Genomic DNA, 25845 nt, shown 5'->3' with positions numbered 1-25845 from the left:
TAGCTATAGCAAATTATATTGCATTAACATCAGCTAGGGGTGGGGGGTGAGCCTGATATGAAATAGTAGCACTTTGTACTTATTTTTATTTTAATTATTTTTAAAACATTTAAACAGTTTTTAAATTGTGGGTCTGACAAAACTACTTCAGTTTCAAGGAACTGGCCTTTTACAGACAAGTTCCTGGAATCCAAACCTCTAAAAGAAATACTTCAGGGGTGCCTGGCGTGGCAGCATATTTGCATGGGATGTGCATAGCCGTAAGAACTAGAGCCTAACAAAGGCATGAGATGAGAGAGTGCAGCTGGCACTGCTGAGGTGCTAGCAGCTAGAAAATAGAGTATTCCCTGAAGAATGTGCTGGATGTGGCTCCGTCTTTGGGAAGGAGTAATACAGCAATTCTGTCCCAATTATCTGCGGTCTGGTGCAGAGTTGTGCATACCTGTGATACAGGGCATGCTGTGAATGGGCAGGTTACTCCCCAGTTAGTAGGGAACTGAAAACTAAAATCGCAGAACTCAGGCATTTTTTTTAGTGTTAAACTGAGTGGTGCAAGTTATTTTTCCCATGTCAGAGACATTTAATTAGATTTTTAGGAAAATGAGGAGAAAATACTCTACATGGCTGCCTTAGATCAAGTTCTCCAAAGCAGACGCAGGAAGTAATTCAGGACTTATTCAAGCACTGAAATGTCATTTTCTCTAGCTTTGTTGTGACAAAAGATGGAAATATTTTTAGCTGAAATACCTAAGGTCACCCCAAGGCAGCCATTTAATACAGAAAAAGGTGACTGGCTTTCCTAGTTTAACACTAATTAAATTCGTGTTAAAGATTCTACTCTGTGGCTTGTCATATTTCTCAGCTACCATATTGGCCCTTAGCAACCTAAGTTAGTTTTGACAGTATTTTACTTAAGGCGTTCCTGTGTATAAAATCTTGAAGTATAGAATTCATTTTTTAAAGAACTGGATAAATTTAGAACCAGGAAAAAAACCCCAAACAACCCTATATCCTGCACATTTAATAAAATGCAAAGCAACCAACATAAACAGGTATTTTAAAGAATGCCATTTATCTGTTACTCTAGATACACAACAAATTAAAACAGTAAAACCACAACTATCCAGACAAAAAATGTAAATAACTTTATTTATAATCTATTTTCAAGTTAAACTGACACAAGTTGAAGGAGATGTAGCCATATAGTAAGAAGAGGTTGGAGATACAGAAATGGTAGACAAGTTGCATTTTGTCAATATGACTTTCTGTAGCCCTGGAACAGCACTTGAATCCAAAGCTGCGGACTTAGTTCTGTCTCAGTATGCATGAGTGATTTTACTTTGTACTTGTTATAAAATGAAAAGTGCAATTGAAACAATTTCTAAGCTGAATATTTCATGAAGTGTCTATGATCAGGCATAGTTAGAAGAATATAATTCCATGCAAGCAGGTTATAGGAGTTTACAATTTGAGTGCAAAACACTTTCTTCTCTAACAATTATCACACTTATATGCTGATGGAACAGTAATGATACAAAACCAGTCAGGTGTTAAATGTATATTTTCTCAGTTGAATGACATACAGCAGTTGACCTGAAAGTAAAGCACTGTTTACAAGGATTGTGGGATTACCACTTCATCTAGCAGGGTGAAAAATTTTAGTGCAAAATAAAGTGCAGTTATTACACAGGAAAAGATGCCTTCCTCACCCTGTGATTAAGACATAGTGCATGAGACTGTGAAACAATCCAGGCTATTCAAGGCAAAATAGACTTTAGCATGACTGATGCCTCTGTTCTTGGTTTCAATGGAAAAGCATGTAATGACACCTCCTGTTATTGGTGTCACTGGGTTTTTTTTAGGCTATAAAGGTCTTTCTGTTAATATACAAGGAACAAAGACTGTTTACAAGTTAAGTATTGTGCCAGTTGTAGCACAACAAAGGGTTAAGCCAATGCCATCAACATTTTAATAAATACTCTGGTTACATATTATCTGTACTGGAGTAAAACCTAAACATTACAATATTGTAGGATGTGAAATGAAAGTTACCACTCTATAAATACGATTTCAACAGTCGTTTTTAGATAACTAACCAATGTTTTGTTCCGTTTAACCTTGGGGACAGTTCTCCCATAAATCCAGTGAGCTATAGGGCTTGTACTTGACAATACAACTGCTACAGCCAGTCTTTGAAATATATCATGTTTTGTAGAGAGTAGGAACTCTCAAGGTTCTTGACACTCGTTCAATCTTGAAGTAGAAAGTTGGTGTCATAAAGTAAGGATAAATTGAGTGTGAGAGATACCGCAGTGCTATCCTAGCCACTCTGGATTTATAAATTTATCGGTTCAGATACGTCTGAGGTCCCGGAGTTCCTGTGTATTTCTCCATCTGGGGGCCTGCTGTTACATGACTTCTCCAGTCTAACTGGCCAGCAGAGATTGCTTTGTCTTAGGAATCAAAGCAGGCTCCTCAGCTTAGGAAAGTGTGAGTGTTGAAAATCTCCCCAGAGTAAAAACAAATGTACCTTGTACCAGAAAGCAGTATGAACAGTAAGCAGAATAAAAAAAGTTAACATAATAAAAATACAGAAAAGCAGTGGTCTCTGAAAGGGTAAGACTACCTGAGCAAGAAAGTCAGGGCAGGAACAGAAATACTCCAGTGTGGAAAAATCTTTAACTTGGCCACATAACCATCACTTAATGAAACTTAAATAAAATTCCAGCCAGTGATTTACCACACCAGAATAGAAAGAGAATCCTAAGACAGTTATTTTTTGATAAATTTTCAGTACTAGTTATTTGTACAGTCACAGGATCAGTTGCAGCTTATTACAGTTAAGTATTTTAAGCTTATGTTAAATACTGCATACATATGGAATGTAGTACAGTTTCCCATTGCTTAGGAAAACAGTGCCATAATGCTGACCTCCAGGGCTACCATCATGATTTTAGGATATACATGGCAGTAGAAAAGCCTAAAACTTCTTCATACTCTTTCCTTTCCCAAGCCAAGTTCCATTTTGGTTTCTGTGTATTGTCCTACTCAGGATTAGTGTCTTCTCTTTCTCTCCAATTTCTGGTACTCCTTCACATGCAATCATCTCCCTCCCTCCTGCCCAATGAAGGTGAAAAGTATTTCATGTTACTAATAACAGCTCCTCCACAGGCTTAAAGAAACAGACTCTTCAAGCATTAGTTTTCAGTACACTTTATACTCCCAACACTGTTTTATGCTCACTATGAAAGGGCACATCAGATGTGTGACAGGGAGTACAGCCGTAATGATTTTCACCGTAAAGATAACATGCCTTTTACACTAGGAATTTAGAATTAAGCTGTTACGCAAGATCAGCCCATTACAAAACTCCTCCCCATTCAATAGCCCTGAAGGTCAATCTAATGCACATACTGAAAAGGACTTGTACTTAGGGATTTTAATAAACCACCTATTTACTGTATTAATTTTCAGAGGAGTAACTATACATAAACAATATGTTCCAAGTTATGTGCAATAGATCTGTTTAACAGATTTATTCCTGTTTGCAAACACGCACAAAGAATTTTCTGTCTTCTATTCAAGCAGAAGAGTTACAATGGTGCTTTTGCTACTAACTATGGTATGTATTTTGGGGTGGTATACCATAACAATTCACTTGCCTTCTGTAAGTCAGGAATGCTCTTCAGTGCTGCTACTGAAAGATCTGCTCCGGACATGGTTTCTCAGTTGCTCTATGAGCTCTGGATTCTGCTGTTGTATCTGTTGTGCAAACTGCTGCCCCCTGTGTTGAACAGTTTTAAGTAAAATCAGCAAGTGAAAAAAAACTGACAAGCAGCATTTGTAAGAAAACAAGATATCCTAATATAACCGAAAGGTCCAATATGAAAGTTGAGACTAAATATAACCTGATGCATAGTCTTAATCAAGATATTTGTAGTATCTAAAGTCTCCCCAACAGGACTATCACAAGATCTTCATTTTCATTCTTTAGGAATATTACTTCAACTTGGTAACATGGAGGAAAAAGTATTACCTTACTTGGTAAAACTAAAATTTAGCAACAAACCTGCACCAGTGATTTGCTCCCTTCTTTTTGAAAGGATCCATTCCAGCTATTTAAGATAACTACTCTTGTAGTTGAAGTGAAACCTTATATTAGTTCTTCCAGAAATACAATATGGGGCTGCCAACTTGTACTTGTGAGCATGACGTCGTTAGTAGAAAACAAGCATAGAATTACACTTTTATGTCTTGTATGACTGAAGTAATGACAGATCCATCTCCGTAACAGTTGTGGCTTAAGAGTTAAATTAATAGGTGAGATTCATTCCATGTAAAAGATAAGCATAACACTGGTTTACTAGAAAAAGCAAGTAAATAAAACATACTACTTCATGAATAGCCTGACATAGCTTCTCTGTAACTTCTGCATTTTGCCCAAGGAGCAAATTATCAAGACTCCTCTAAACCACAGTGCAGGCTGAAGGAAAGCCACCACTTTCACAGATCAGATGTAGTACATGTTTTTTTGTGAAAACAGCTCTTGATTTTGTTAGGGCATATTCCTCTCTGTGATGCGAATTACAAATTACTTTTACCCTGAAGGGACAAGACTTAAAAGTAGTTTCAAACAGGCTAGAATGCTAAAATAAAATAAAATTGTATGCCCTTTACTAGGCCTTGCCATATAAGTAAATGGCATGTTTTTGTGCACTCTTCCAGATGGATTATCGTTATTATACTATAAAAGACTTGGGTCCTGTTTTTTGCAAAAGCTACTCCTCATTATACTGAGTTCCCTGAAGCCTTCCCAGTCTCAATGGAGGGATGCCTGAGCAGAACTTGTTGCAACCTTTGCTAGGTACATCTGTAGTTTGTCTAACTAGTGTCTGGGATATCACGTTGTAAATTTATCAACACAATTTGAAAGCGCATGTAGGAATACTTAAAGATTTAAAGGAGCGTTTTTAATAAGTGGCATTTAGAAAGTAAACAGTGTATGAGAACCAGAAAGTGAAACTGAGCACACAGTTCAGTCATTCCCATTGATGGAAACGTCCAAAGCAAACAAAACAAGGTAGTAGAAAGTAAGTCTTCAAGTTCTCAGTTTTAATAATGATCAGGCATACAATGCGGACAGGCCGCAGTATAATTGGCTTGACACTACCCCTTTTAAATAGATGTTGCACAATGATGCTTCTACAAATGTAATGGTTAAAACTATGCATTCCTTACTTACGCATGGATCAGGCTGGACAAATCCGACAGGCCACCAACACCCGCAGCAGGGCCACCAATGGCATTTGACATCATCCCGGACATTCTGGAACAGTTAGCACAGTGTTGGCATTGGCGTATGCAGGGACCTTTACAGTAAGCAATAAACCATAGTTTTTTTAATTGCTGGGAGGAGATAAGCTGCAAGAGGAAAAAACTGCAGTAGTTTTAGATGCAGTAAGCAAAAATAAAATTACACTTTCAGGAATACAGTATTGTCCACCTTTTCTTTCATTAATTCAAACCCCTCGACATTTGTTTTAATGGTACTCCATTTTAATACTTACAGTTGTTGAACTTGAGGATTCTGCATTAAGCTTGCTGCCTAGAATAGACAATATATAGCTGAAATTATAAAATATTTACTACTTAGGTATCACTGAGGAAAATGTGGAAAAAAACCCCAAAACAGACATGCTGTATTCCATGTTTTATTACAAAATTAAGCTCTGTTTATGTGCACAGAGATGTATGGTCCCCGGCGAAAAGACTCATTACAAGAACATATTTCAAGGATATGAGGTTGACACAATTTGTTACATGTTACATAAAAAATAGCGGTTACAGACTCATACATGACAAATATGACAAGAAGACGTGAAACATAAAATCTCCGTACCAGAAAACTAAAAAAAAAATAAATAAAAATTAAAAATTAAGACTTCCATGGACAAAGGTTTTCTGTTGGGCTTTTTGGAGAAAGGTCTGTATTTTGGCAATTCCCAGCCTGGATAAATCAGTTTTGCAACTACCATTACTACTGGGTATAAACTGTTAAGATTACAGACACAAAATATTGCAGACTAAACCAAAGTGTGGACTTACTTTGTAGCATTGCTTAGTGGTAACATATACCTTCTGTGGTGATTGCGTATCTTCTTACTTTGTAGTAAGCATGAGGTTATTTAAATTTCTCATTCATAAGATATCGCAAAAAATATATTGTGTTTTCCATACTGTGAGGGTGTATATGGACAGATACTATAGAATAAACCTTTTGATGTTTTAAAGTTAGTAACATAATTCCTACAGAAATCAGTGGCTTTATGAATACAAGACCAATAGGCACAATGCAGTATCTGCTTCATCTTTCTCTTATTAAAGGTACTACAAAAAACAGATATATACAATATTAAATTTTATTGGTCAATATATCTCCATATATATATCTCAAAAGTAAATGAAATGTCTTCTCTAGTCTACAGTTGGATATAAAATGCCAAATTCAGGTCAGAATCAGCAATACGGGATTTTTTTTCTTTCTTCCATCAGTAACAAGCCTGATCTAGGTTAGGGACCCAAAATGGGGGCTAGAAGTAATTTTCTCAAAGTCAGACAATGAGTCAATTTTGTTCCTTGAAAATGAAGCAACAAAAAAATTACACCACAATAAAATAATTCATTTGTTCCTGGCTGAACACCCTATGTTCTATCCACTTGACCAGGTATCTTCTGGAAATGAGGCAAAAATTCCTTTCCCCATAGTTAGCTCCATACTGGAGAGCACATCTTTGACTCTAAGCAGATGCAGACTGTCTGAATAAGTCATGTGGCCAACAAAGTGGTACACAGAGTTCCAGTGCTATTTAATCACTGATGCCATCAGGAACTTGCTCAATTCTTCTTTGCCTATCGCCTCTATTATTTGGACCATAGTAGCAGACCAGACGTATTGGTCTTTCTTGCATGCAGTGCATTTCCAGACGGAAGCACTGGTTGAAATGTCCTGTCCTAATGAAGCTGCCACAGGGGCAGTAAAGCTTTAACTGAGTTCTCAAAGGAAATAAGTAGATTTTGCATTTTTTTTCCTCCAAATTCCATTCTTCAAAGTTAATTAATACCATTTAGCTAAGAAAGCCATGCACGGAGAAAAACTGCTGATGGACAAAACCACAATTTGCCATTGTACTAGAAGTAAAGGAATGCAGTATATGTTATTTATATTCATTGTTTCCACATCACATGAAGTTTTGCACACTTAAAGATGTCAGGAATAATTTGAAGGAGTAAGAACAGAAAGGTCTGTTGGGCAGTTCTCCCCAGGCAGAGTTAGTTTAATCTTGGGTGCACTGCACCTGAATCAACTGCTGTTCACTTAAGAGGTGACTTCCCTGTATTCATTGTTAACTGCTATGTGGAGAATGGAAAAGAAATTCTCACAATGCTGTTGACAAGTGTTTTACTATCATGTCATCTATAAAAACAGCATAGCTAATCTATGCACGTTTTTGCTTGTAAGTACGATAGAATCAGTTGGAAATACGACAGGCATTATAGGACATTTATATATTATAGGACATTTACACTTCACTTCTTGTTTTGAGTGTAAAATGACTTAGAAAAGTTTAAATTCAGTATATTGAAACCATTGCCATTATATTAAGCATTAAAATTGCTTGTGTTATTAAACAAGAGTTGTTCTTAAAACTTCAGTTTTCAAATCAGTACGATGTAAAACTTCAACTGTACTCACCATACTAATGAAAGCAGGATTGTTTATCAAGCTTGCCATGTCAAAACTCAGTCCAGTTCCAGTCTACAAACAAATTGCAATTGAAGATAAGTTTACCTACAAAATCCCAGTTAAAACTATCATAAATAAATAGATACAGAGCAAACTTACAGGACTGGACATGTCTCTCAGTTTCTGTTCTGCTATTTTCAAATTTGACTTGTAAGAGTCATTCTCTGGATCAAGATCCAGTGCTTTTTGGTAACTGGTAACTGCTTCTTCATATTTATTTACTGAGGTCAGAGCCAACCTAATGTGAAATAAAGAAATCCTGGGTAGAGCATAAATGACCGTCAAAAGGTAATCGTACATTTTCTATTCTACGTAGAACAGTATCTCACAACTAATTTTTAGCTTGAGCACTGAGTTAAAGCAGGTTTTGCTATTGTGTTACTACTGCTTAGTGTAACCACTTGTTTTTGCAGAAGAGATGATCCCTCAACTCATCTTGTATTGTCTGTCACATATGCGCAAGTTTCATTAAAAACTCCTTGGCATCATCAAGTGATTTAGTCTGTATTTGAGAGCACAAGCTGGATCCAGCATCTGTGACTTTTTGCATAAGCTCAGGAATTCCTCTGTTTCCTCCAGTCCTTTTGATTGAAGAGATTATTCAGAAGGGTACACGGGTAAGTAGGGCAAAGATACTTTGGACATGAGTTCTGCAGCTTCCAGGTACCAAATACTGGAACCACAAGTTTCATCATAATACATTTTTGTCTTGGGATCAGTGCAAGGTTCTCCTTTCGGATCTTCAACAGCTTGACAAATGGGTTATACAGCATAGTAGTAACATCTGTAAGATGCTGTAAGAAACCCTTTTATCAGTGAAGTCTGCTTAACATTTTGAAAAAGATTCTTCTCCAGCAGCTCAGGAAAGCACAGGACAGATCTACTACTTTTGAAACAGTATTTGTTTTCAAATTCAATTAGCTTCTGCATTTAAAACATCATCTTTCTTTGAGCTATTCCAGAAGTCCATCTGGTTGCAGTTTCAGTTCTATCTTCTACTGTATTCTCAATTTATACTGACCACAAAACTAAACTGATCTTTTCCACATTTTGAGAAAGATCTGTCTGACCCTTATTCAGCTATTTAGTACTCCAGTCCTCCTTGGTATGTGGTGAGCTACACAGACTGGGTTGGTAAGTCTGTGCTAATGCCCACTAACAGACCTTAGTCCTTTATCAGTCAGGAGAGCTCAGTGTATTAGATAGATAAGTCACAGTCATTATTCTCAGTGACGATGAACTCACTAACAGTATGAAACTCCATGAGTTTCCAGTAATGCTCTTGGAGGAACCCACACAATATTAATGTTTTCTCTCTTAACACAGTTACTCCCATAAAAAACAGTCTCCCTTTTGGCCCATTAACTTGCAAAAATAGTTTCTGACCAGACAAGAAGTGCAATCCACTATTTCTGTGATGCAACCACGGTTTTTTTACAGCGAAAAGTATGTAAAATTCTGCTTCTTGGAGCACAGAGCAAGTCAGAACAGCGGGCAACAGTTTCTTTGCTCACAACTCCTACCAAGACAAGTGCTCTCTCAGGGTCATGCTGGAAGTATCACTTTGACTGTCTACATGGCTCCCATCTCCGCATATTTCTGTGGCACTTCTGCACCCTTCTATGACATATAGTTTCTGTCAAATCCTGAGAAAAACTGATATGCCTGCATAATACAGTCAGAAAACACAGCTTTCTCGTAAGGGCTATTTGTTGAGGCGGTGGTTTCTGCACCTTCTTTTTTTTCCTTCAGTTTTTACTAAACAAGTACTGTTTCCTCATTCAGGCTATGCCAAATGTATTATTACGTCCATCTGCTGTGTTAAGCAATGGCTTGTAGCTCAAACTATTTGTCCCTCAGGGGCCTGTATTGTCTCAAAATTGTGCAGCTCAGGGGTCCGTACTGGGACCAGTACTGTTTAATATCTTCATCAACAACATAGACAGTGGGATTCAAGTGCACCCTCAGCAAGTTTGCAGATGACACCAAGCTGAGTCCTGCGGATGGGATGCCATCCAGAGGGACCTGGACAAGCTCAAGAAGTGGGCCCATGTGAACCTCAGGAAGTTCAACAAGGCCAAGTGCAAGGTCCTGCACCTGGGTCAAGGCAATCCCTGGTATCAACACAGGCTGGGGGATGATGTGTTTTGAGAGCAGTCCTGCTGAGGACTTGGGGGCCCTGCTGGATGAAAAGCTGGACATGAGCCAACAATGTGCGCTCGCACCCCAGAAGGCCAACCGTATCCTGGGCTGCATCAAAAGCATTGTGGCCAGCAGGGCGAGAGAGGTGATTCTGCCCCTCTGCTCTGCTCTGGTGAGACCCCACCTGGAGTCCTGCATCCAGCTCTGGAGACCTCAGCACAGGAAAGACATGGAACTGTTGGAGCAGGTCCAGAGGAGGGCCACAAAAGTGATCTAAGGGCTGGAGCACCTCTCCTATGAGGAAAGGCTGAGAGAGTTGGGGTTGTTCAGCCTGGAGAAGAGAAGGCTCCAGGGATATCTGACTGCGGCCTTTCAGTACTTAAAGCGGACTTAAAAGAAAGACAGGGAGAAACTTTTTAGCAGGACCTGTTGTGATAGGACAAGGGGTAATGGTTTTAAACTGAAAGAGGGTAGACACAGACTAGATATAAAGAAGAAATTTTTTACAATGAGGGCAGTGAAACACTGGAACCAGTTTCCCAGAGAGACTGTAGGTGCCCCATCCCTGGAAATATTCAAGGTCAGGTTGGATGGGGCTCTGAGCAACCTGACCTAGCTGAAGACATCCCTACTCATTGCAGGGTGGTTGGACTAGAGGACCTTTAATGGTCCCTTCCAACCCAAACCATTCATGATTCTATGAAGTACATCCTCTATCAACACAAACAATCAAAAAAAGAGAAGCTTGATTGCCCACTAATGATCCCACTTACATAGTGTATAAAAAGGCAAACTGATCTTACACCCAAAACTCTAAAACAACCTCCAATTTCCAATTAAATCAGCCTGTAGCTTCCCTCCATCTCATTGAAATCCGGGGATCTCAAGTTGTGCTACATGAAGAAACGAGCTTAAGAGAGTTAAATGGGACAAAACCAATTCAACAGTCCCTAAAATTTCAAAATTAATTATTCCTCTGAAAAGCCAGTCAGGCTACATTTGTATCAGTATAACAAAGGGTATCGTGGAAAGGTTTCAAGTGATAGAATTCCATCATCTTTGATCTTAAATAAATGCCCCCTGGCATAGTTTTGTCCCAGGCCAACAAGCATTATCCCAGACAATTTTGGGGCATGGTTCAGAATTTAACACAGGCCAACACAATTTAGCAATAGGCACTCCACATTGCAAACTAGATGGCCATTTTGTGACAGCTGACCCAACAAACAATCCCAGGCATTTTTTAATTTACTAATATATATATATAGCCTCAAAAGCCTTATGCAGCATTCAGCCCACACCCACACTATGTTTAATTATTGAAAACACAAAGCTACACATCTTGGAAAAACGGCCCTTCACTCAAGTAGACAGCCCATTCAGAACATTCCTGACATTTTTTTTTCAGGTAGCACTTAATCAGACCCACCACCTGAAGAGGCTACACTGTTAATCTCTCAGACATGACAGAAAAACTACTAAAGGGACATAGCTTAGTCTTGATAAAATATCTGCTTCCAAAGAGCTACTGAACAGAAAAAATAAGCCTCTGTCCCTGCTAGTGTGAAGCCCCAATACTTTTAGGATTCTGTTATCTAACAGGATCATTAACAGATTCACCGTTCCAACTGCTGAATTTTGATCACTCATAACTATGTAGGAGGTAGAAAAAACACATCATGACTCTCTAAATTAAATTTGAAAGTTGATAACTGAAAGAAAAAAAAAATTGCACACTGATGAAATCTGGTATGAAAAAGCTAAGACCAACCACATATATAAAACGTAAAGCCAACAGCCTGATAGGGTCACCTTCAGAAAATTGCTACGCTTTCAGAACAAGAATGTCAGCTAAATAAAACAACCTAGCTCCACTTATTTCAGAAAATCTATGGTGATTTACACTTCAGCTTTTACTCAGATTTGTATTAGCTTACCCCATTCTCCCATACGCTTTGCTGTACTTTGGATCTATTGCTATGGCTCTCTCACAATCCTTTATTGCTTCACTGTAGTTGTTGAGCTTACTTTGAGCAGCAGCCCTAAGAGGAAAGGGAGAGAGCTTTGTCAAAAAAAAAAAAACAATAAAAGAAAAAAAAATTCACATGCTTGTTTAATCTTACTGACTTTTCATTCAATATTTAGGCAACGCCTCAGCTTTCCTCAATCAAGTAAGACAAGCAAACATTCTGAATTAAATGTACGCTTAAGCACACTGCTAGACTAGGGCTTTGGAGAACATGCACTCACCTTTGAGGACAAAAAGGATAAATAATTCTAAGGAACTGGTTTAGATCCAGCATATGATTATACATAAAATACATCATAAAACCTATTACAAGATGTGAAACTCTCAAGCAGTAATTTACATAAAATCATTGTTTAAGCAGTAGTATAGTTTTACTGCCATTCAAAGGAATGCTGTGATTCTTCCCTGCTCATTTTTTTAGCAGGCAACTCCTGCTTGCAGGTACATTGGGATAACATTTCTCAATAATCTCTAAATTACTCAATTACAACTGCATCTATATACTAGAGAACTACCAAGTGTTGTGGACTCTGATACAATAAGATTAAAGACTTACCCAAACTAAAAAGGACATTGGAACAGATTAATAATCAAAATTTCATCAGTTTGAAAGGTCTCAGAACACTGTAATTTGTTCTTCCTTTATTAAACATCTATAGTAGAAATGACAATATTTCCATCGCATAAAGCATTCTTCTTTTTTAACAGGAATGCTAGATCCTACAATCACCACTATATTCAATCCTTTCTCCTATAATAACCTCCAAATGGCATGGGTTTTTTTTCTCACTTTGATTAAAATATCTTCTGAATAGGACTACTTACATATTTAAAATACTTAGGCTGCTTAACAGTTGTTCAACTCCACAGATGCCAGTGAAGATGTATGGATAAAAGCTGGGGACAATGCTTAGTCTCTCATGTGTTTTAACAGAAAATGTTTTTTCCATCTTTAAACAAAAGTTATATGGCCAGTTAAAACTTCGAGGGCATCTCAGTTCTCTCTTTTTCTCACTGCTGTGAGTAAAAAGCAATACTGTTGAAGGCAATACATCTCCATTGCTCCCAAACTAGCTTAAGATAGGAACAGGGCCTATATTTATTCAAATACCACATCACTCTCAAAACTCCAAGCAACTGCCTGTCTTCTTTTAAATAACTTCATATAATATGTGCTTACTGATATCAAGATTCATTTTGGTCCTCACAAATGTGGTATGTGATGGTGTAATACACAGAGTGAAGTATTTCTACTCTTGCCAATTATAGATTTAGTGCTTAAGCTCATTCTACTGAGGAAACTTTCAGTGATTTTGGGAGGCTTTTGAATCTGGTCTTATATTTCCATTTTATACCTAAAATCTCTTATGTAATCAGTTTTCTCAAGGAAAATAGATAACTTACACTTTGAACTGCTGTCTTCAAGATGTAAAATATTAGTAAACTGCACATTTCCTTTCTCTTTATGCTTGCCATGAAACAAAATCTTTCACTTGTATTTATCACAAACTAAACTCCGAAGTAGTGGAAGCACAGCTCCAAAACAGAAAAATCCACTGGGTACAGTGCCACAAAGCCAGATTAACAGCATTTAAGTTAATATGTCCTTCTGCTAACAGAGGCACTGAAGAGCATAAAGCAGAGTGACTCTAGAGGCAGGCTAGTTCCAGTAGGGCTCAGACTATACTGCCTTTGGCTCTTATGCTGGTCTTCTGGACAGTATACTGGAAGAGCTTACTTCTGCTACTGCGTTAACATGCGCTTCCAGACTTCATCTGCTCCCGTGTCACTATGTCTTCACTATGGTGAAGAATAGATTATACAACAAAACTACAATAACAGTCTTGATATTTTTCAACAGGTCATGCATAGAAATGCTGAGTATTTATACAATGCTTGAAATCCCCAAAATGGTAACTCCCACATTGATGATATTGTTTCCAGGGAAAGCAGGGGAGATAGAGATGGCAGCTGAGTCACTAGAACACCAGAAAAAAAGGCTCTTACTACTCTCAATGGACTGGGAATCACAGTCTGTGTTATGATTTACTATAGACAGCCTAAGTCACAAAAACCTGATCTCAAGTATTACAAGTAATTTTAAAGCCCATATTACACCTTCAACTGATTATGCTGAACGAGCCACCTCCACTTCAGATCTTTTACAAATGTAACATGATAAATTTCTGAATAGTGGGGTTTTCTAGCCTCATGTTATTCTGATCTACTTCACAGTTTATGTTTAAAATAATGTTAATGAAGTTCAGGAATGAAAAGTGTGTATTATTTTGTTATTACCTGTTGCAGTAATAGACTGCATTGTTTGGATCCAGTTCTATAGCCCTCGTATAACAATCCACTGCAGCACCATAATTTTCTTCTTTCATATGATTATTACCTGAAATAAATTACAAAAAGCTCTTAAGTAGTTAAAAGATACAGTGCTATGTATTCAAGAAATAGAGCATCCACATTATAGCATCCATATAAAGTAGTTATGACTGCACTTTTTTTGAGACACATTCTTTTAAATAGAATTGGCATGGAATAATGCAAATAAAAACATCTACTATATCTGTAAAGTTTATTATGTACGTTGTAGTCCATCACACAAACCTTCCCCTTCTCATCTTGAAATATCACACTTTCCAGCTAGTTTCTGCTGTTAAGCAAAGATCACTTTGTTGACAAGTGTAATTACAATTGCAGTTCCACTTTATTACAGATTCATCAGTCTTAACTATCTTCGCAAGCCTCATAATCCAATAGGCTATATGTTAATTCCTTTTCGGTCTCATCTTCTCACATGTCTGAACAACTTGCTTGCAACTATCCATATAACATGGAGAATCAAACAAAAGCAAAACTAAGCACATAAGCCCCACTTTTGTGATGCCACATAATTAATTTGTTAAGATAATGAAAAGTACATATAGAACAGGCAATCTAAAATGATTCAGAGGTACCATTTCTCATAAACAAGGCTGCTCTACGATGAAGTTTTCTGTTCCATATTTTTTAAGTCTGGTGGGGAAAAAAAAAAAATTCTATGGAAAGAAAATTCTTCAGTAGGGTCTTTCAAAACAAAAGATATCTTACACATTCCTTCCTCCCTAGCACAAGGCAGTCCTGGTAGTTTCTTTCTTTCCTGATGACAGAGTAGTAGGGCAAAAGTTCTAGTTCAGAGTGCCCAAGCTTAAAGTTGCCCCTGGTCCCACAGCTATGGATCTTTGGCCTGCTAGATCTTACAGAAGTCTTGGTTTCGCAGAAATGTCAAGAAATTGTCAGGAAAATTACAGACTTCCATTGACTTCCTTGTATTTTGGCAAAATATTTCAACCCTCTCCCAAAGTAAGCAAGAGAAGGGATAGGTCAACAGGTTACTACAGATGTAGATAATTGCATAAGCAAAGGCTGGAAAAGTTCAGTCACTTTAACATTTTGTCTCTGACACAAAGCAAAAGACTGTGGAACAAGCAGGCCTAAGTGCCTGTACTAACTGAAAACAACTATGCTTGCATTTATTTGTGAACATGGAGAGCTTAATAGACAAAACCAGATTTAAGTAACTAAGTATCATCAAAGTAGTACAATATCACCTCTTTCCAATAGTCGATATACTAGACTGTAATTACAGTCAGCAATCCCTGCCAGTGAGAAAGCAAACTGAAAATGTAATTGCATGTATACCTTCAAAATACACACAGAATGTAACCGTATCTGTCTCATTTCTACAGGCCCACCATCTACACATCTCTTGATCTAAGCTAAAGGTCTGTACACGAAATCCTGTTGTCACAATAAAGTCAGATAAAAGACTTGCAAGTTAGCTGCATTCAATGAGATTGCAGCAGTTGTTATTTCTCTAAAACAAAACTGCAGTCAATGACTACCAAAGTTGGAATTTCTGATACTGCTCTGTACTAAAGATGACCTTGGGTACAGAGCTAAGCTGGAGCTACTGTCAGTGGGTACCTTTTTTGCTCGCTCTCCAGATCAAAACAGGCTAAAGGAAAAATAGCTAGACCTACTATTTTTGCTGAGATTAAGCAATTCAGGACAAAAGGAAAAGCAACTTAATATTTTATTTTAATGCCAGACAAAAATTCTTAAGGCAAAAAAAAAACCCCGCAACCACAAATGGCTATACTTTTGAATGTTTCCTCCATAATGAAACTACTACCTAATGTTATAATTTATACTGTGGTAATATCCAGATCTTTTTAGGATCATGCCACTGTTACACTATACAAACCTGCCATCCAGCGAGACCTGGACAGGCTGGAGAGCTGGGGGAAGAGGAACCTGATGAAGTTCAACAAGGGCAAGTGCAGGGTCCTGCACCCGGGGAGGAACAACCCCATGCATCTGTACAGGCTTGGAGCTGACCTGCTGGAAAGCAGCTCTGCGGAGAGGGACCTGGGAGTGCTCAAGTGATATACAACGGTAGGCAAGTAAATTCAAGTATTTACTAGTCTGGAGGGTGTATTACTTCTTGGTTTTGTAACGACCAAGGAAGAAAACTCAGCTATCTGATTTTGTTTTGCCATTCATTAGCCAATTTCTACAGATACTAGGGCTGGTTTGAGAACAGCGGAGGAGCAGGCTGGTGGCCGCAAAGGTGAGGGAAGTTATTCCATTGGTAAGGACATACAGACAGAAATGAGGAAGTGACAGAGTTGTAGAATTACAGTATTCCCCAAGTGATCTAATTTATGTCCCTAACTTAGGGCAGAAAATACTCGTAACTGAAAAGCATGATAGTAGTGATATGATGATAGATGTGTGAAAATGAGGAGGATTAATATGACAGAGCAGCATCAGAAAACAGGACAGGAAGTGTTGATTGTATTAAGTGAAATTAGACAGAGGAATTTCAAGCAGTTCCAAACTGCTTACTAATGCCCCTGATAGCTGACGCTTTAAAAGGCCCTTTGCTGAAGTTCAAACACTTTCAATTTTTTCAGTAAAGACATGGAATTGCTTTAGTAACACCACACAAAGACTAACACATAGCACACATTAATTTCATTTCCTCAGCCTATTTCACAAACCCCTGCGGGGTGACAGATGACAAGACAGAAGTCACAGATTTGAAACAGTCATTGCTATCACACCCGCACCTGGAAAGTGCTGCATATCACTACAGTCCAATAACCTACGGAGTGCTACAGGCATTCTTCACTTTCCATGAGCTGGCAACAACAGACAGCAAAATGAAAAGCCAGCATGCACAGCAGGTATGTTAAAGCTTACAAACTAATTTTCACTTGTGACCTAAACTTTTTTGAGCTCCTATACTTAGAATTAAAGAGCTAATGAGCAACTTCAACAATTAGGAAAACTTACTTTCAGATCCAGTAATGGACTGCACTCATGACCAGTTATAAGATAGACATGGAACTAATTTTCAAAAACACTGTAACTTTTTCCACATAATTATCCTGAAATTTTTGAGGATTACATCTGCCTTGCAATTAGAATCTTACTTAATTTTTCTATAAAACTCAAATGTCTGCAAATCCAACAGATCATAAAAAAAATGTGATTTATAAAGCATCAGTGCACCTGATAACAATTCATATCAGTTATCAGTGCTACATGCCTGGGATTTTTTTTCCGCCCTTCTTTTGGGGGGCAGGGAGTAAAATGGATTCCTTCTTGGCTAGCATTCATGAAGATTTCCATGGTACAGCTGCTTTTCCTCACATAACAGCAATAACATCTATCAAAGGCAAAGTAAACAACTGGCTTTTTTGCAGTTTTTATAGAGCACACAAATTATTTCATGTATATGAAATACTAACCCTAGTAAGTTCACAAGAATTTTTCCATTGGCTTCAGTTGGGTCAGCTTTTTACCAGTGTTTCAATATTCAGCTACCACATAATCCTCGACATCACGTAACCTTTTCAGTATAAAGTAGGAACTTGTATAGCAATTCCATGGACAAACAGAGAAATCTGTAATATACTAAACATTAACTGTTCATTCTTTAAACCTTCTACGACTCATGAATGTTGCCCAGGGCTTCATGTGTTATCCCTTAGTTTTTAAGCAACCTCCTGAGCAAGGGAGAGAATAGACTATATTTTTTTAAGCCCCAGATGAAGCAATCATTTAGCCCTCTTACAAAATAACAATCATCAGAGAATATAAGCTTAAGTTCTTCTGTGGGATGTGTGTTGCCCAGCTGCTACACTATCACTATCCACGATAACCCAAAAATCTTAGTAACAGCATAAGATGTTTATTCTTATGTTTATTACAAACCTTCATCTTTCAGTTGGTCAGCCTTTTCAACATCCTCTGGTAAAGAATCTGAGAGAGGCAGCATGTCATTCTGTATGTAAACAAACCAAGACACTTTTTCATTAAAGTGTAAGACCTGATTTTATTAAAAACTTCTTTCATCCTGGGCAGCATTGTATGAACAAGCAAACAGATTTTCTGTAGCGCACAGGAAGTATGAAGGACTAAACACCACTAAAACATCCTTAAAAAAGAAAGATAGCTTGCTTTCTACTACTGAAACAAACCTTACGGTTCACCACACATTTCAAGGAAGTCAAGGGGAAGAAAGCTGATATATCTCTACAGTTTTTATTTTCTTACTTCTCAGTTTCCTTTTTGCCATCCTGGTGGCTCCTGTGCTTTCTCTACTGGCGATCCCAGATAATACATATTTTTGGTATACGTTACTGAAGTTCCCATTTTAAGGCTAGTGTTCATGGAGACGTTTTTAAAACTGAACAACTACATTATTTCCAGAAAGGACTGAGAAGCATCACCAAACTACGAATGACCTCAAGCACTTCGCAGACATTTATCTCTGGGAATTGCAAAATGCTTAACTGAAGAATAAAACCCTTCAAATAAGAGTGAGACAGTCACTCTTTGGTAATTTCTATACGGTATTGTCCTTGTCTAGCTAAAATTAATTCCTCCCACTGCCCAAAAGATTCTCATTCTGCTAGCTTTTATGGAAATTTCACTTTTTTCACATTTTCCTTAATTTTCCACATTTTTTTGACCTATACAGCACATTAAGGTTGTGTATATGTTGTATATATAAAATCTCAGCACATACTGGCAGAGTAACTCTAAAGTCTAAATGAAATTCTTACCTTGTGAAAAGAATTTGTAAACATTTCTACCAAATGCTGTGGAGGTGCAAGATGAGTATCTTCCAGGTTAATCTTAAACACAGTCTCCAGACACTGAATTGCAACTTACAAGAAAGAAAGAAAGAAAAAAGTCACCAGTTTCTCAATAGAAGTGTAATTTCATTGATTTATTTCTAAAGCTGGGATTCACTTCCTTCTTCAGCTAGTAGAAGCAGCTCTTTGGAACATATCATAAAATACAGACAGGCTACCGGACCCCCATAGAACTGACTTGCTGAAAAGTAGTATAAGCTATACAGAATCCATACACTGTTTGGCCTTTATTCTTAAACCAATTTAAAACATTTATTTCAATTCCTTCAATCACTTAATGTCTCTTTTTTTAAACATAAAAATATGAGGATTTAACAAAAGCACCACAATTCATGTGGTGTCATGTGTCACACACCCCACCTCAAAACACCACAACTGCCATATAGTTGTGTGGTATAACAGTTGGAAGAAAATGTCTCATCTCTACTGTAAAGAATAAATGCAGGATACTTCCTACTCTTCTCTTTTTTTGGAACAAAATATATTCATTTCAAGACAATGTTTATTAATAAAATACTTCATTAATCACAAGCCTTTATCCTACAAAAAATGCATTTGCAGTATCCTTTCGCATGTTCTGTTGTGGAAGGATTAAATGGCCCTCCCAAGCCTGCAATAATGCAAATACACTCACAACAAGCAATTCTAAAAAAAGTAGAACCAAAAAGCCAACTGAAGTTTTAAATGTGCTCACATATTTTAGCAAAAGAAGATCAATGGCAATTACTATACACAATTCCTTACATATATGTGTTCTGTTAATTATAGTATCTCAAATTATATAATTATTTTCCCTATTATCTTGAGAATCTAGCAGAACATTTTTATTAAGACACATCACCTAAATCTTTTAGACTGAAAACCGAGGAGGAACAAAGAAGGGTCTTTGTATAACCTAGTTTGGACAGAAAAATTACTTTTCTAACTGGAACTATAAATACCAGGGGCAGCTGAATTCAAATTAAGTTTCAGTAAAAACCAAATCTTAGAATTTAAAATTAATTTCAGCCCATTGTTAATGTAATAAATATAATTTGAATTCTTGCTTGCATTGTAATGAACCTGGACACTGACCTAAAATTAGAAAAGTAAAATTACTGAAAGTTAATAACTGTAAGGCCAGTTTGAGGAGCCTATTTTCTGTGTCACAGCTGGGAGAAAGGGGGAAAAGTAAAGTTGTAAAATAAACGGTAAAATCTGTAAGATGTAGGGGGTTTTTTTAAACTCCGATAACATACAATAGAAATTACTCAGAAAAAGTCAAGTACCATACAAAATAAATGTTGGTAACTTGTAACAATTGAATACATTGATACATTTTTATCATTTATAAGTTATAGGAGCAAGTTGTATGCTTATTTAGCAATTTGCCAGGTTCTAAATTACCCAGTAAGAATGCTGAAGGATTTGGGTTACACTCCTTAGTCTCCTGCTATATCTTGTAAGCACTGATTATGCTGAATTCTGAGTTAGATACTAAGAGCAGTTATTACCAGGCCTATCACAAAATCAGTGGAACTATGTATCGTGTTTCTCCTTATACAACTTAACAGGAAGCCACTTGCCTTCGTATACTTACCAGTTTTCCCCTCAAACTTGTTTTCACGTAAAGGCATTCCCTTTCCTGAATGTCTCACCTCATTTTGTAGTTTTACGTAAAATTAAAATACAACCCTCTCCTTTATCTTTCTCAAGGCATTAAGTCTGTGACACCAACTCTCTACCATAGAGGAGGTATTTGCAAAGTGCAGCAGTGCAAATTATGCTGAAACAAAATAATCCTCAGTATTATTATTAGTAAGCATTTCCATTAAATAATCAGTTGTTATAGTGAACTCCCACATCTCTCCTTTAAGTGAAAACTGGAATTTATAATCCTTATAATCTATCTGTCACAGGCATAATAAAATTAGGATCTTTTATGGGATGAATTGGTTAGAATAACCACTGGTTAACATGCAAGCCAACAACAGAAACCTGTGTAAAAACAAACATAGCCAAACCAGAAACTTTTCCAAATCAGAAGATGTATAACGTTGTGACAAGATCAGTAACTACCCTGTTTCAATGCAACATAAAAACTTGACCCCAGTAAAGCAAAAGGAGTGAAGACTTGTTTTTGTCTGAAAAGTATTTCAGGAGCCTAGACTGCCAGCATCTCACTATCCTGTTACCAAAGCAAGGTACTGTCATCTGCCGCAAGCTCGGTGCCATCAGTAAGCTGGGAAAGACTTGCTGCACCATGTGAGCTACTGATCTTTTTCCTGTGTCTGATTTCAAAGGCAAATTAACAAATAATTAATTTTATCTGTTCTCCCTATTATCACCATTATCACACACACTTTCAGAGGCCTAAGCAGTTGCTGAAGCTTGTACTGACCACCTTGCAAACCACTACAGACACCTACCTCCCAGCTGAACAGCGGGTGCTCATGCAAACACCTACTACCTGACAACAGGAGCACCTGGGCTATGCTGAAGCCCAGCTCATCATCCTCAGTGCCACACAGCTCCAGGATTTTTTGCTGTCCAAGCAAAAGTTGCAAGCAACATCAAGGCCTCACAGCAGACATGCAGGCTGTTGATCACGGAATAACGAATATTAATTGGGCTGCTGAGGTCCCTTTAGTACTCGGTATCATCTTGCTTCATCTTACACATAACCTTCCCCATCTCAAGTATTATATGCATCTCTCACGTTACGGAGTGCATTCCACTGTTTTGGAAACACTGCCTTAGAGAAATTCATTGCAGTACATCGATCTTAGAAGAAAAAAACAATTACAGCCTTGTGCACGTTGTAGAGAGTTTCTGCTTTAATCCCACAAAAATAAGTGCTACAGACAAGAAAAAAAAATAGAAACTGTAAACAGGAAAGAGAAATAACTGCCATTTTAACACACTGTCTAAAATGTAATTTGGAAGAAGTGAAGTTCCTAGTTCATACAATGAAGTTGAGCATTGGCCCCCAGAGATCTACACCACTGCTCCAGACCCTAGGTTGTAGGAGAGTGTATTTCTCTGACTTACCTTCTGATTACTCTGCTTTCTCAAAATAAGGTATTTTTATTCACCACGCTACTACAAAATTCCTAGAGGAAATTTACACTATCACTGACATCACTATATAATTCATACATGCAGAATGCAGGTTATCAATACAAATGAAGTTTGAATACAAGGTAAACTTCTTTTTTGATAAAATCTCAATTTTACTTGTCATGTTCTGGATCTTTTTGGTTTTTTTATGGAGAACAGGAACTCTATAAATTACGTCCTGGCACAGTCATTTAATCATACAGTGGTTTATCTTTTCATAGACACCAATTAGGTACACAGAGTACTAATGAAGAATATCAGTCACATTTTTACATCCCTTACGTCTCCACCTAACAAGAAACACTTCAGTGGGTGGGACTTGGGCTATTGCTACTCCACATGCACTAAAGATATTTCACACAAGTAAAACGAGTCAATTATTCAGAACATCCGCCTCCTGTCCTCTAACACATGCCATATGGTACCATGCTTCTGCCACAGTACAGCTCTAAAATTAGGATTTCATATCTTTCATTAAAATGGTAAATTTTACATCAGCATTTAAGCACAGCTGAGGTTTTATAATATTTTTTGTTCAGGAAACAGAATCTTAAAATTGATTCTTCCGTACAGATGTTGGCTAAGGCTGCTCTAAGACATGACTGAAAATTCACCTGATGACATAACCCAATGTTTATCAGTTTTACTACAAAAACAAAAGGAATACTCTTCATCTTTAATTATATGATTTCCAAAAAAATTGCTTTCTTTCATCAGCTGAACATCATCATAACCCGACAGAAGTTACGTTCATAGACGACTACCACTTTTCAAGTGTACAAAATGCTCCAGATTCTGAAGTAAAATCAAATCATCTGGCTTCTATTCTTTTGTGAGTATCCTTTGCATATCATGATACAAATGTTTCCTTCTTGCTTACATTAGAGAATAACTACACTGTAAAACAAATAAACACTGGAAGGAAGCACACTCCCCTTTATCTTTTTCTGGAAAGTCTACTCCCCACACCTCAGATTTCAGGTAAGTCAGTGATCAACAGCTGGATGCTGTTTATTGCACTGCTGCTCCTAGACTTTCCCCTCTTAGCTCCAAATTCCTCTTTTGGTTGAGTAAGGCAACCAAAGACTGCTTGAAACAGACTTTTTGTTCTTCTCTTGCTTAATTCCACATCGTCATACCACCTGTGATGAAGTCTCCAGGAATTAGGGAAAAGGAGTAAGAGCAGTATGAAGGAGGAAGACAGATTACAAAGTTACAAAGACTTAATGATTTTCTGTCAACAGAGGAATACACACAGAAGTCCATGTTTCCTCAGCTATGCCTACAGATAGATAGACTTGGATGTATAATAGAAACTATACCATACTGAAACATTCACTACCATGCGCTCTTTGGAATCACTATTCAAGTGAAAAAGAAACACAAAGCATTTATTTTCCATATTCTTGGGATCTCTTAGTCTTCCCTCATAAGTTACATGGAATTCTTGCAAGTATGAAACGGGAGTTGTTCCCATATATGAAAACCAAGATACGGTAATTGTTTTACTTCCTCCATGGCCAGCACAGCTACTACCAGACAAAAAAATGCAGAAAGAAACCAAACACAGAAGAGAAAAATAATCAGCAGACAAAAATTTGTGGGACACATACGCAATCGTTACCATAGTCTGCATTACAGCACTGCTTAACTTGACATGATTCAAAGTATCTGTTGCTCAAAACTAAACTAGTACACATTTTGTAACTTTAGAATATTTTTAAAAATTACATTATGTTTTAAAGTTAATAATTTCAGAAACATGAAGGCCTGGTGGTATTGGGTTGATGGTTGGACTTCACGATCTTTGAGGTCTTTTCCAACCTATGATTCTATAAGCTTATTCACAGGTAACATTTGGTGGCAGTTTTCAGTTAGGTCACTCCATTTACCTTCTAGCAATTTCACACATGGGTAGCTATTACATAGATACATATATTAGCACCTTTATCACTTACCTTCCAAGCTTTCTTGTTCATCTGGAGTGAAAGTGTCCATCTGACTCTGCTCTCTCAAGAAATGAATCACTGCATAAACCAAGCGTTTGACTGATGACATTTTGAAACCGATGAGTTTCCCCTATGTCTTAAAAACAACAGGATTTCTTACTTCAGATAAATGAATTTCTAGAGTATTCCAGCCTCCCACTGACCTCAGTAAGAAGCACACACAATACACAAAAACTTATTTTTAACGAGAAAGCCCAGTAAAGCAGTGCCTTGAAACCAAGTGGTTAAAAGGTATGGATTTGGGAGAACTCCTGCAATCACCTAGTCTAACTATCAGCAGAAGAGCACCAACTCCTCAAATTCATTCCTGCAGGAGTTCACCGAGGCTGAAGTACTTTAGCAACTTATTTTTCATTTTTGTTTTATCTAGTTTTTTCATATATAATTTGGATTTTATTTTTAAAATGTACTTGGAAGCAGGAGCACATGCTGACGTCAAAGTCAATTTAAAAGCCACATCGATAAATACAATGCCATAAAGAAACACACTTCAATACCAGGTATTCTAGCCTCTGACACTGTGCTGCTGTCGGGCTCATATTCACTTTGGACAAAAAAAACTGGAACGCTGTGACCCCGGTGCATGCTTGTGATCCATGGCACCGCCGGCTCCGTCTGATTCGCAGTCAGCATCAGCTGGGAGTCACGTCACTTCGAGGAAAATCTTAGTTTCAACTTTCCAAGTTATTTTTCCTCAAATGATTCCGATTCAAACGGGCGCAAGCTCACCCAGTCGCCAGGGGAAGCCGGCTGAAGGCAGGCGTCAGAAGAAGGGCAAGACCATGGCCAGGCCTCGCTCAGCCACTGCGTCCCGGCAGACGCCGGGCAGACCGCCGCGCAGCCCGCCGCGCAGCCAAGCGCACGCCGAGCACCCGCCGCCGCGGGGGCGGGGGACAGGCGGACACTCGCCAGAGCGGCGGCTGCCGGGGGTGCGCGGCTCCGGCGCCTGCCCTCTTCCCCCTCACGGAAGGGCCGAGGAAGCGCCCGCCGCCGCGCCCCGCTCCTCGGCCGCCGACCGACACGCCCCGCCGGGCGGGCAGCGCGGGGTCTTGCTGGCTGGGGCGCGCCTCCAAGGCCACGGGCACGGCCGGGGGCCGCGGTCCCTGTCCCCCTCCCCCACCCCCCTTCTCCTGGTCCCGCGGCAGGCCCGGGGCCGCTCGCTCGGGCCCGGAAGACAGGTCTACCCCGCAGAAGCCAGGCGCCTCCGCACCCAGGGGACAACAGCCGCGCCGCGCCGCCCGGCCCCTCCCGCCGCGCCGGGGCCCACCGAACGCCCGGACGAGGCCCAACGCGCCCGCCGCACCGCCCCCGAGCTCCGCGGATGAGGGGCTCCGGGTCGGGCGCGCATCCGCCGTGGAGAGGGGGCACGGCCCTTACCGCGAGAAGCGCCGCGAGCCGCGCGGCAGAGCCGTCCCCGTCAGCGCCGCCGCCGGCTGGCAGAGACGAGCGGCGCGAGAGCGGGCGGGAACACGACGCGCGTTCGCTCGGTAGCGGAGGGAAGGGCGTGAGGGGGCCGCGGCGGCGGAAGCGGATGTGCAGGTC

General features: G+C 38.8%; 1 protein-coding gene across 3 annotated transcripts; it reads right to left on the bottom strand.

The window, feature by feature from the left end:
• Nucleotides 1-1078: 1078 nt before the first annotated feature.
• On the bottom strand, nucleotides 1079-25841 carry SGTB (small glutamine rich tetratricopeptide repeat co-chaperone beta). Of its 3 annotated transcripts, XM_075411835.1 has the most exons (12): nucleotides 25681-25841; nucleotides 24253-24379; nucleotides 19103-19206; nucleotides 18249-18318; nucleotides 14274-14373; nucleotides 11884-11988; nucleotides 7904-8042; nucleotides 7754-7816; nucleotides 5568-5605; nucleotides 5243-5326; nucleotides 3663-3784; nucleotides 1079-3117 (listed from the first exon to the last, which is right to left on the bottom strand). In XM_075411835.1, exons 2-11 carry the CDS (start codon nucleotides 24350-24352, stop codon nucleotides 3673-3675), a joined length of 915 nt encoding a protein of 304 aa, XP_075267950.1. In that variant the 5' UTR covers nucleotides 24353-24379; nucleotides 25681-25841; the 3' UTR covers nucleotides 1079-3117; nucleotides 3663-3672. The 3 variants fall into 3 exon arrangements, with proteins under 3 accessions (XP_075267950.1, XP_075267948.1, XP_075267949.1); XM_075411833.1 differs by having other exon boundaries at nucleotides 1079-3784; XM_075411834.1 differs by lacking the exon at nucleotides 25681-25841 and adding an exon at nucleotides 24801-25086 and having other exon boundaries at nucleotides 1079-3784.
• Nucleotides 25842-25845: the final 4 nt, after the last annotated feature.

The sequence above is a fragment of the Opisthocomus hoazin genome, chromosome Z (genome assembly GCF_030867145.1).
Source record: "Opisthocomus hoazin isolate bOpiHoa1 chromosome Z, bOpiHoa1.hap1, whole genome shotgun sequence".
NCBI classification, from domain to species: Eukaryota; Metazoa; Chordata; class Aves; order Opisthocomiformes; family Opisthocomidae; genus Opisthocomus; species Opisthocomus hoazin.
This window is presented reverse-complemented; position numbering and strand designations above follow the sequence as displayed.

What these genes read in the sequence shown, in the direction of transcription:
- SGTB (XM_075411833.1), bottom strand. Translation starts at nt 24,352, where the DNA reads ATGTCATCAGTCAAACGCTTGGTTTATGCAGTGATTCATTTCTTGAGA. An exon ending in GCAGTCTATTACTGCAACAG is followed by an intron (nt 11,989 to 14,273) that starts GTAATAACAAAA and finishes CTTTCCTCTTAG; the next exon opens with GGCTGCTGCTCAAAGTAAGC. An exon ending in TGAGAGACATGTCCAGTCCT is followed by an intron (nt 7,817 to 7,903) that starts GTAAGTTTGCTC and finishes ATTTGTTTGTAG; the next exon opens with ACTGGAACTGGACTGAGTTT.